Here is a 12,094-nt window from a genome sequence, read left to right as displayed (position 1 = left end):
AATGCAGCTCAAGTTCTCCAAATTGAATATTCCAATAATCCAAAACTAACAATTGCTTTACTGTTGCTTGCAGGTACAACTGCCTGCAATGCATTTTTTTTTGACCTGCTACCCCTTTCGGACATTGATGACAGCTTAGTATATGCAAGTTAATTCAACTCCTGAAAACCAGCCTTGAAAGAATGATCAAACATTTGATCAGTACAGAGCTCTTAGGAATAAAGATCTTTGATTTAAGGATTCATTTTTTTTTAAAAATCGGGGCATGCAATTCATATGCTCCTGGTGAATGTCTCTATTAGGAGTCATTTTCCCAGCACTTGTGGAACCCAATCATGAGTAGACCAACCACCTTAACTTTACAGTGTAAGGATTCCAAGCTCAGGTCTAATTCTCAAATAGTGAATCTAGTTCAATTATGAATAAAACTATTTTGAGATATTGGAAGTGCTAGGAGCAATTAGAAATGGGAACAAGGTTCTACTTATAGCTCAAGTAATCCTGTTCATCACCTCTGCTTGGAAAACAGATTTGCTACCACTCTGACAAGGCCGTAAATTACTTGCCTTGAATTTTACTTCCTTCATAGCTTCATGTCATTGTATATCCATCAGATCTTCCTCAATTGTGGCCCCTTGCATCTGCCTTTAGTTACCCTGCCCCTAAACGCTAGAATTATCCTACCTTTTTAGTGGAACCATAAACTTTCCTTTGAGCAAGCTGACCCATCAAACAAAATTAGAACAAACCACAATTAAACCCTTTAAACATCTTGGCAAATTTTGCTTCATTACAAGCCCCAATGACAACTCCAATTTTGCAAAATAAGCTGCATCAGTATTGAAATACATACTAGTGCCACTAGATTAGAATGACCCCTTAATGGGCAGAAATTGGTTAAGTGCCAGACAGATTTGATAGTATTGTTCAAGTTGAAAAGTTCACCATAAAACCTAGCATCTACCACCTAATAAATCCCTATTTCTCCATCTGCACTAATTTTCTATAGGAGATCTGATCCAACAATCAGCATAATACTGCAGTAAGTCTAGTATTGCACACCTGATCCAGCACTTTGCTGGGCACCAGGATTAATTGTTCGATTTCGATAACCTCCACGGCCACTTGTGTCATTTCGATTGGATCCTCTACTGTTGAACCCACTGCGGTCACGGTCATAACCATTTACCCGAATGTCTCTTCCATCATGGTACCCATTAATTGGGCCACTTCCTCCACGTCCAGAATCCCAGCTTGGTGAATCTTACAGTTTGCATGAGGGGAGAGAAAGTTAACTTTCAGCAATACCAAAATGTTCAACCAATTTGAGATTGCATTGTACCTGCAAACCACAATTGCATGTTCGATCATAGCCACCACCACCCATTTGCTGAAGTTTAATTTACCTCCCCCATTGAGCAGTAGACATCCATCATGACAACAGCTGTTCAGTGGGAATGGAAATTAACCATTACATATTCTGAGAGAAACACCCAATCTATCCACTTGATCACAGTATCATACCCATCTTTGGAATTTCATTAGGGAAGATACACCAAAAGACCAATCCAATTGTTTCCCCAAATCTAGGATTTTGTCTGCCATACTACACCAGGAAGTGTCCATTAACAGGATATTAACTGGCCTTAAATGCCAAAAATCAACCTGTAAAAGGGCAAACATTCCAAACTAAATTTGAAGAGCTCAGGGTGGCAGCAGTTGTCAAGTGCCTTGGCTTCCCTGAACCAGTAACAATTTAACTTTTCTTAATAAGCCTATATGTTATCAGAATCACACCCATTTGACTATTCAGCCCATTCTTATTTGAATTAAGTGCAGTGATTCGAATCATTCTTCCAGCAGATTGTTTGGTCCAATAAGCAACAGCTCTGCTATCACTTACCTGCAGTAGCAAGTTGGTCCCCAAAACTGGGGACATATCAATAAAGCCACATGCAGCACAAGACTTCCTAAATAATGCAAACTTCACCAGAAATGATTTGACAGCCTAAACTACCCTTGCCAACTAAACCTGGCAAAATAAGCTTGATATTCAAACTTCACTGCAGACTCAGCACCCATTTCAGTGTGCAGGTGATCTGCACTCATCCAACAGTTTGTAAGCAGCAAGCTCAGTAAATCAGACTTCTGCAGTGGTTTAGATCATTCTGCCCTTTTCTGCCAACTTATTCAAACTCCCTTTTCCACATATACATGCTTTCATTTAAGTACAAATTTGCAGAGCTATTTCCACTAAGCCTAGTCTCAAATTCTGACAGACCTCACTATAAACAGTCCTTTAAAAATCTGAAATGAACTGCACTGCTTTTTTTCACCCAAAGATTCACCCAGTTTAACAGTGCTCATATTTCAGGCACTACTACCACCTGATCCTTGTCCAAACTCAAGTACAGGTCTTCCCCAGGTTATGAACAGCAGACTTATGGACACCCTGTACAGCTGAACAGGTGTTTGGGAAACCATCAGGGCAGATTTGCTGGCTGTGGGGCTGCAAGCATCTTTTGCCAGGTAGGACAGGGAACTTCCATGTGCCTTTGCTGCCCACTCCCACCAAGCATTAATTGGGGGGGGGGGGGGGGGGGGGGGGGGGGGGGGGGGGGGCCGCCAAGTTAAGCAAAGCTTAGAAATGTCAAAGTTCAGTTGCTGCAATATGCAATCAAATAAAAATGGAAAGTCAAACTAAAGTTGCATCACTTTGATGTTCAACCTCCATCGAGACATTTACATTAGAAAACCAGACTACATTGCCCAACTTTAACATTACATATAGTGACCTTCAAATTACTTTAGAATTAAATCATTCAAACATCAATGCCTCAAATAAAGCAAGCGGTCAAAGTCCCAAGTTTTAGTCACTTAACCAATTCTAGAAAAAGCCCAATTTTGTTCCATTCAAATCATAGGACACAAAATGGATTGTTAGAGTTCTAGGAAAGGATGCATAATGACATGAATGGGAGTTTACATTGCAAATAAAACTGACTCTAGCAAGGAGCACTTAACCTGGACCTATAATTGTACAGATGTTTAAAGTTCAGAAGACATTTTCACAATTCGAGAGAAAGGACCAGAAACAAAACATTTGCCAGTAGACCAATTGCAACTTTTTGGTTTGCACAATAAATCCAAGTCAAGCACAGAACAAAATAACAGAATTGATTTGCAAAATTTTGAATTATGAAGGGACTGATAAGCTGGGACAGTTTTCCCTTGAGTGAAGGAGGCCAATGGGTGAGCTTTAGGGGTTTATAAAATTGAGGCTTAGAAAAGACTCAGTCTTATTCCTAGGACAGGAAAGTTTAAAACTGGAGGTCATACATTTGAAGGCAAGGGAAAAGATTTAAAGGGGACCCAAGAGGCAAGTTGTTCTAACAAAGGGTGATGGGTAAATGGAACGAGCTGCTAAAAAGGTACAATTACAATGTTTGAAGGCATTTGGATAGGTAAAATGCACAGGAAAGGTTTAGAGGGATATGGGCCAAATGCAGGCAAGTGGGACCAGCTGAGGAAAACACCCTAGCTGGCATGGACATTGGGCCTATTTTCATGCTGGGTAGCTATAACTCAGAATCCAGGGAACACAAATGAGCCCTGTTAACTCAGCCTCCAGATGAACACGTACTGTGCAGATCCAAGTTCTTGACTACTGAAACAGGGAAAGCAATAGTTCTGGAAAATTCTACCTTGTACAAGTTCAAAGCAAAAAAAAGTCGACTTACCTAGACCAATGGAACAAGTGGTTAAACAACTGTACACTTGAACAGACACCATTTCAAATGTGTACCAACAGATTCAAACCACTTTAAAACCAATTGGGCAACTGCAACTAGGTGCAGAAAACTGGGCACGAGCAACATTTTTGGTTATTGGATAAGCAAATCTCATTTAATCCAGACCGAAAAGATGCTAGGTTAAGCAATTTCAAATGTAATGCAAGGTTATTGAGCAGGACAGTTCCACAATTTTTGAAACTGGAGGCATTCTTTCTTGTAATAGTGGAACAATCTCAGTATTTTCAACCAGAACAGCAACTCCACAAAAGCAAAGGATCAGGAAGCAGAGAATACAAGCGGTCAGGAAATCTGGGGTGTAGTTTGTGGTCAAGTTGATACAGCACAAGCTGTTCTGCCGAAATAGAAATGTAGGCGAGAGGACAGCCAATACACAGCTCAAAATACCAGTAAAGATTACAAAAATAATGCAGAGATGAGAGAATTACATGATTTTTAGGATCAGTGTCTTCATAAGCAATGAAGAATCCTCAAGGGCATTTTGCTGGCACTGAGAAGATAGAGAATGAAATAAGGTGGTCCTGCTGGGTATAAAGTAATGGGAAGTAAAACATCCATGCAAGTTTGGCAATTTTCTTGATTACCCAAGCATAAAGCAAATTGGCAGGCCTAGACCAGGTACCGTAGCCCAATGTGTAAAATGGTGTTGGGGTGGAACCATGTATCCAAATCAAACTTGGTCATAACAATAAGTTTAGCAATTCAGAAATTAAAGCATCACTTGCTCCATTTTAGATTATCTGGACTAATATACAGCTACAAGGAAAAGTCAATGGGAATTAAACATTAAGGGAAAAGAGACAGAAGACAAAGCAAAATTTGAAATTAAATTATACACAAACAATACAAATTTAAGCACGAAAGGTGAAAGATTGGAAAAGGAAAAATATTCCCAATTAAGTGAATAATGAGGATTTCAATGAAGTGAATGTGCCATATATCCAAGTTTGTTGGTAATCCAAAACAGGTGGTAGTGTGGGCTCAAAGAATATAAGAGGGCTTCAAAGGCAGAAGGAAATACACAGTTTAAGTGAATGGGAGAGGACATGTACATGGAATGTTGAAGGGGGTCATCCACTTTGGTAGAAAGACTTTTTTTTCCAAAATAGAAATGCTGACACCGAGACCTCAGATCCCCACAGGTTAACACAATAGCAAGAAAAATGGTTCAGAGCTCTGCAGAAGTGTTTCAGTACAAGAACAAGATTTGCATCCATTATATAGGCAAATGAACAAGTTTCATCTCCCAAGGATGCATATTTGGGACAGAGTGAAATCGAAGTTCACCACATTCATTCCTTGGACTGACAGATTGGGAAATAGGGAAATTAATTTTAAACTGAGCCCTTATTCAACTTTAAATAGAGGCATGATCCTTTGAAACAAAATTCATTGGGGCCAACAAGGTCAATGCAGTGGTCTTACTTTCTGATCTGCAGTATTCAACTGAGGGGTCAGCGATTCAGTGCAGTCAAGTGGAAGCAATCTGTGGAATTCTACCTAAGATGACTATGGATATTAAAGGGAATGCAGGGATATTATTCAGGAAAGTCATCCATGATCATATTTAATCCTGGAGCAGACAAGTGACCATGCAAGTGGACAGTGGTAAGCATGACAAGAAAAGTCTGAAAAAAATTTCATTGCCTGCCTTAAACTAGTAAAAAGCATTCTACTGGCACAAGCAAAACTGGCAAATTTAAAAAACCCAACATCAATACCAATTTCCAGAAATTGGTCTAAAACCAGGGGAGCTGAGATTTCTGAAATTAAAACTGAAGTGAACAAACTTGGATAAAACCACTGGTGTAGATAGGATATTTTCATGCATTTCAAAGGAAAACATATCAAGCCAAATCATGCTGGCTGTAACCAGCAATTCTCAAAGTGCTGGTATTCAGCCACACAAATTCTGGATATATGACTGGATTCCATACAAATAAGCAGAGCCCAATCTTACTATGATTTTTCCAACATTATGCTGACAACTATAGAACCAGAGACCTAGTTCCTTCCAATGGAAATTCTCAGACTGCAGAATTTAGTGTTTAAACTTCCCCTTAAGTTTCCAGGTGCATAATATTAAACAGCAAAAACATTTAATTCACACCTACTAGAATCTGTAACGTCCAGATCCAGCTCAATCAAGAGCTAATATTAAACCTGGTTCCCCATAAGTTCTCTGCTTGACACTGGAACAAGAAATAAATCCCAAAGGGGAAGCAGCAAAAGCACAAATTGTTTTGCTTAACCAGAGCCTTGGACTCCTGGTGGTCACTGACATGTTAACCCAGTAGATGCAATTATCTAGATATTCAATGGACCCCCAAGATGTTGTAAATGACTAGCAAAGTGGTGAGGCAGCCTGGATGGTTAGAGTTAACTTTTCAGACTGGCAAAAAGAAATGCAGCCAGGTGTTTACATTGTGGAATTAGACAAATATAATCCAAGTTAGAGGAGATCAAATTGAGGTATGGTGTAATTATCCAAGAGGTCTGCAACAAATTTGATCAATGGATTACTAATTTGAAAATTTAATACAAGTGTACATGCAATTTAGCAAAAAAATTAAAACCATACTTAAACCTAAAAATGGAGTAGAGGATCAAAGATGAAGTGTGCAAAGTAACAGGCCAGAAAGTAGACATGCCCAAGTACATATTTCTATGACAGAATAAAAAGATACTCAAATCTGTTTAAAATTGTCAGACCACACTATAAAACTCTGCTGCATGCTGCACTACACTTCTAGATTTCACAATATGGAACTACTGAAGAGGTACAAGACTCAAAGATGCCAATATTGAAATTCTATCCTATGGAATGTTTCTCCTCCCCCATGAAAACCAATAGGAACATAAAACTAAAATTACTTGCTTAAAACTAATCAAGTGTTCCCTCTTGGAGAAAGTGTAAATTGAGGATGTCAGTATTCCAAGGCATTATGAGCGGAGCACAAACTTCAAAGTGGAATTTGTTCTCCAACTTTAGGAATGAGTTATGCACAACGTCACATTAAACTAACTATAAAGTGAAGGTTCTGTATAACATTAGCTCAAAACAATTTATGACTTGTACCCCTCACCACAACTAGGAAGTCTTGTCTGAACTTGACATTCACAGTCACCGTGACAAAATTTGGGAGTAACTGACCAATTTCTTCAAGCAGGTTGCAAACACTAAGTGTTGCAGTCATTAATCTGAGAAATCCAAGTCAAATATCAGTTTGTTTTCTTCAACACTATCAAATTCAAAGCTGGAATTAGAATCACTGGCAACCGCAGGTTGAAAGCTACTTCACAACTGACATGCAACTTTCTTTCCACCATTGCCCCCCCCCCCCCCCCCCCCCACATGCCTAAAACCAGGATTCCATTGGTGAAACTGTAGTTCCTTGTTCTCATTCTTGGAGCCAAGTTTCTTCACATGCTGTATCACACTTTGCTTCCAAACATTTTTCCACATTATGCTCACCTATTGAAGATGTTGGTCCAACTTGGTAATTAATCAAAGCCCAGATAATTAAACTGAAATTTTATCTCCAGAATTCAGCTGTACATGCATTGTTAGTACACAGTTCCGCTCTCATGCACCAGTACACTAAATGTCGTACCACAGTGGTCTAGCCAGGTATCTTTGCAGTTCTGATGTCCACCTGCTTCCTGCCAGGGATCTCTTGGGAAAGCTAAGCAACAGTACAAGCCATTATTTGGTATATACCCACACACAAAAAAATGGTGGTGGTTGGTGGTAGTAACAGCGTGCCTACAAGCATCTCATTACTAACCAATTATTTGTACTCAAGTCTGCTGGCTCATGTGGTTTCATCAGTATGGAACATAGTTTGCTCAATATTCAGGAAAGGCTTCAAACTGCATTTGGCTTTAAAACTAAACTGTGGGAAAATCAAGTTATAAAAGCAATGTTAGTGCTATATGTCAAATAAAGGATTTGCAGTGTTACAATAAAGACACCTTAATAGCCATTTTGTTTAGAATTTAGTGCAGTCTAAATTAACAATTCTAAATTGTACTTGTTAGCATCCAGTGGGAAAGAAGTTTTCAAAATGACATTTGTTACTTAAACAGTAACAAATTTGTCAAAGAGTTCTGCACAGGACTACATATTTGAAGCCATCATGCTTTTTCCACACAAGTGCAAGAAAGTACAGACTTACAAATCCTCAACATTGGGAAATTAATAGAGCGATTTGTTCCAAGTGGATTATAAGCTGTAAAAGAAACAGCAACTGTCAAAATTCACCAGATGCAAACCAGTTGGCTGAGTGTAAACATTAAATTGTAATGCAATTGATGCAGTCTAACTGTTGCACTTTATTTAAAATGGCATGTTAAAGCAAATTTCAGAGCACGTCTGATCTAATGGTGGTAAATTTAACGTGGCTCACCCTTAATACCAGTGGTTCAACCTAGTCCATGAAGGTTGTGTTCATGGAGATGTTCTTCCTAGGCAAATAAACTCGGAGCACATTTGAGTAATTTAAATTGTGCACTCAATTGAAGTTCAATATATTGTGAAAACACTTGTCAATTGCTGACACTGACACTTTGCAGATATGAGAAGTGGAAGATCACACCCAGTTCGACTGGTCAAATGAACCAATTTCTATAATTTCACATACCATTGTTTTTTGATGTATAGGACAATACAGAACTTATTAAACCAGTTCAGGTTTGCAAAACAGCACCTTTAATACCTTGAACGGTCAATATTTTTAAGAGCAAATCAAATAGTGGATTAGGAACCACTGCAGCAGGACTGATATTGGTTAAGTCAAATTTTATTCTGTTGGTTAGGTGGCCATAAAAATCTTGTCACATCAAATTTCAATACTCATGTATTATTCCTCAAGCTAACTGTGTAGCTAAAGAGCCCGAGGATAAGGCATCACAAAACTGACATGTTGTAACCAAATCCACAGATTTTATGGAACACCTTTGGTAACAATGAGCTTCAATTTGAAATAATCAACGCAAGGGAGCAAAAATGTTCCTGAATGCTGAAATGCCTCATGAAAATTTGACACTGGGCCACATAAGCAACATCAGTACAGATTTATCCAAAAAGTTTAAGATTCTGCCAATAACCTGAGGGAGAATCAAACTCAAGATCCAAAACCAAGTGATCACTACAAGCTTGGTGAAAAGTATCAGGCTAGGATTGTGAAATCAATAGTTCAAGCAATAGGGGGAAGTGACAGCAACTCAAGTTGATTATTCTATACATGCACATACTTAGTGTGCATGTATAGAATACTGAAGCCCTTTGTAGAGAAACACTGCCTCTGGCCAGCAATTTTAGCTGCATGCTTGCATGACAGCTGGGAGAAACTGGGGAAGGAAAGAAGGGAGAGAAAATAATGAACTAACTGAATCCAGACAATTCTATTCTTCCCAACCCACACAATGACAAAATGTGTTTCAGGACGCATTGTTTCTCCAAATCTAATAAAATTCATTCTGCACAAGATAGGATGCAAGCAGCAAAGACGCCCGAGGAGCTGAACCTTTGCTCGAGGCAACTGGTTGGGAGGCAGGGCACATGGTTGTGCAAACTGCCTAGCTTTTTGTCACCCATTTGATGTATGTTGGGACTAGATTCTTTACCAAGTCAGCACCACTGCACCTTCACAAACTGTACACAGCAAGGTGAGCAAAAGATCAAGTAGCATGTTAGAATCAGGATCTGCCATGAGACTTCAAAAAAAAGCCAAGGAAAACTTCAAATTGGAATTGAGGTCACCATTAGGATGAAAAGGACAAACAGGTTTTCCCAGTGAAATATATAAATCAGAGTTGATGTGATAATTGCTTTGGATATCATTCCAAAGGAAACCTGAATATCTCATGGCATTTGGCCCTTTACAAGTTAATATCCATCTAGAAAAGAGGCATACTACTTGCCATCACCTAGTTCCATAAGGTGTCTTAACCCCACTTCCCCGCACACAGCCTCAAACCATTACAATCTACAGCATCCCAAAACATGCAAGCCTCCAAACCTGTATCCCCAATCACCACCCACAAGCCAGATTTGAACTTGCCACCAGTTCATACCCATACCTAGCCTTATCATTAAATTGCCGCTAAATAAAAAAAATCTTGGAATGGGAAAATTGTTTACAACCACTTCAGGCAAACAGAAATAAGCCTAGAGACCAAGATCTTGCCATAAATCTTGGAAGGCATGCACCTTTCCATCCTGGTCAGAACAGGTCCTTCTCATTGGTTGGAATTCAACACAAGTTGGCAAACTGATCAGGCTTTTTTCTGGCAGACAAATGCAACTTTTCCACTATATAATCCACGACTTCATTCACAGTTTACATAGGTGAAGACATCTACCACAGATTGAGGCCCTCTGCTGCTCAAGATAATTTATAATGCAAATTTTAAGCATGCAGAACTTGTTATTCAAACTACTGTCAATTGATCCCTATGGATAGTTTACTTACCCTGAAACCATGCAGTGATTCAGTTAGCAGCTCCCATTAAATATAGAACTTTTAGATTTGAAAGGTTCTGTTATCCAGAGCTTTGTGTAAAGATAGCATTAAGCATTAGGTTTTTAAACCATGCTTTGTATTCAGTTGCAAAACATGCTGTGGTCATTTAAAAATGATGACAGTTCCAATTCAAAGCAATATAACCAAGTGATCATTTTCCATTAAAAGCACAATATTAAAAATACGGCCTTGCAGCAATTCAGCTTCAAGTTTCATGAAACAAAGCCGTTACATCCTTGATCTGTTCATAGTCCAACATTTCTTCAATCTGGTTTGCCAGCAGTCTAGCAACAATATTCAATAGACATATTGGCTCAGTAGTCTAGATCTCACATGGGCAGCGAGTTCAAACTCTTCTGCAGGAAAAACAATCTGATTGCAAACCCAAAAGATGCTCCAGCAGATTTAAGACGAGTTGCACTTATGAATGCGAACTGGTCACTTATTCTTCATTTAACAAGAATAGGGCCCAAAAATCTAATGAAATCTTATCTATTCAGGCAATTTAACCACAAATACTCATCTTTATCCAAGTTATTAGTCAAAATTTCAAACATCAACATTTCTAAACACATCTTGCTATTTGCTTGATAGTTGCCCAAGCATTCACCTACTAAATAGGTGTTCAATTTAAATCAGCTGAGACTGATTAACAATTTTCAGTGGGATGTCTACAGTAAATACAAGGTCCATTTTAAGGAAACCTGATGGTGGACCCCAATTTCACTTTACATCCCAAACCATACAGGTAATGATCAAGCATTTTAATAGCCACCACTGCTGTTGCATGCTTTTCTAGCTAATTTTAGAACTAAATCAATACTAAATGATCAGTGTTCTTTACAGGAGCAGCTCTAGTAACAACAGCCATTTCTGCGCCAATCAAATGCTCAATTCAACACCTAAAGCACCAAATTGAAACAGTAAATCAGATATTACAATTAAACATGAAAGTGTAAATTGCACAGAAACTATTACCCTATCTTGTGACTGGACTGCCAAGATTAGTACTGAAGCATCTGTAAATCATGTGCACTTATTTCAAAAAAAATCATGTCACAGGAATAAAGATCATGCTACTGTATGACTTTTGCTGCCAAGTCTTGTCATGCATACATTTCAAGAAAGTGAATTTTAGTTGATAAAATTCTAGAACTCATAGCATGCAGGCATTAACTACACTGGGTGACATGAAGAAAAATCCATGTTACTGCCAATACACTTTTGGAAGTGCATCTGAAACAGGCTTGTAAAGCACAACCATAGCAAGCCAAGTTTCAAAGTGTAGTGAACTAGAACCATGAATTCTTTGGACATCAACCAAAACGACAGCAATTGTGAAATTGCCATGTACCATGTTAAGATGCTAACTACATGCAAGTCCCAATATTTGTATGAAATTGCAAGCAGTCTACTTAGGAAAACTATTTGCAACTGCAGTTGCTACAATATTTCTGGATGGCCATTTGGGCCACAATCTTAGTCTTACTAATAATTTGCTTCATTCAGTCTTCTAGTTCATTTTCCCCCACAATATACTCTATCTGCCAACTTCTTGCTCAACCTGCAAGCACTTGTTGGTTGCATTCTCAACTTGCTAACCCTATCTTTTACCATCAGTACATCTGGCTACAATATACTTGATCCCTTCACCCAAGTCATCAATAGAATGAACAGTTGAGACCAGCACTGATCCCCATAATACTCCAGGAGTTACTGCTTTTCAAACCAAAATGACTCTTATCCCAACTCAGA

At 38.7% G+C, this 12,094-nt stretch overlaps 1 protein-coding gene across 3 annotated transcripts in view; it reads right to left on the bottom strand.

The window, feature by feature from the left end:
• The window catches only part of ddx3xa (DEAD-box helicase 3 X-linked a), a 41,312-nt gene that overhangs the window by 14,244 nt on the left and 14,974 nt on the right, over positions 1-12,094 (bottom strand). The window contains exon 4 of one of the 3 annotated variants that reach the window (XM_052014869.1): positions 1,063-1,263. The exons of 1 other annotated variant lie outside the window; for it this stretch is intronic. In XM_052014869.1, coding sequence (XP_051870829.1) covers positions 1,063-1,263 — 201 coding nt within the window. Of the gene's footprint in view, positions 1-1,062; positions 1,264-7,990; positions 8,045-12,094 lie in introns of all 3 variants that reach the window. One more of the 3 variants, XM_052014870.1, reaches the window with a different exon arrangement.

This window comes from Pristis pectinata, chromosome 4, assembly GCF_009764475.1.
Source record: "Pristis pectinata isolate sPriPec2 chromosome 4, sPriPec2.1.pri, whole genome shotgun sequence".
NCBI lineage: Eukaryota > Metazoa > Chordata > Chondrichthyes > Rhinopristiformes > Pristidae > Pristis > Pristis pectinata.
This window is presented reverse-complemented; position numbering and strand designations above follow the sequence as displayed.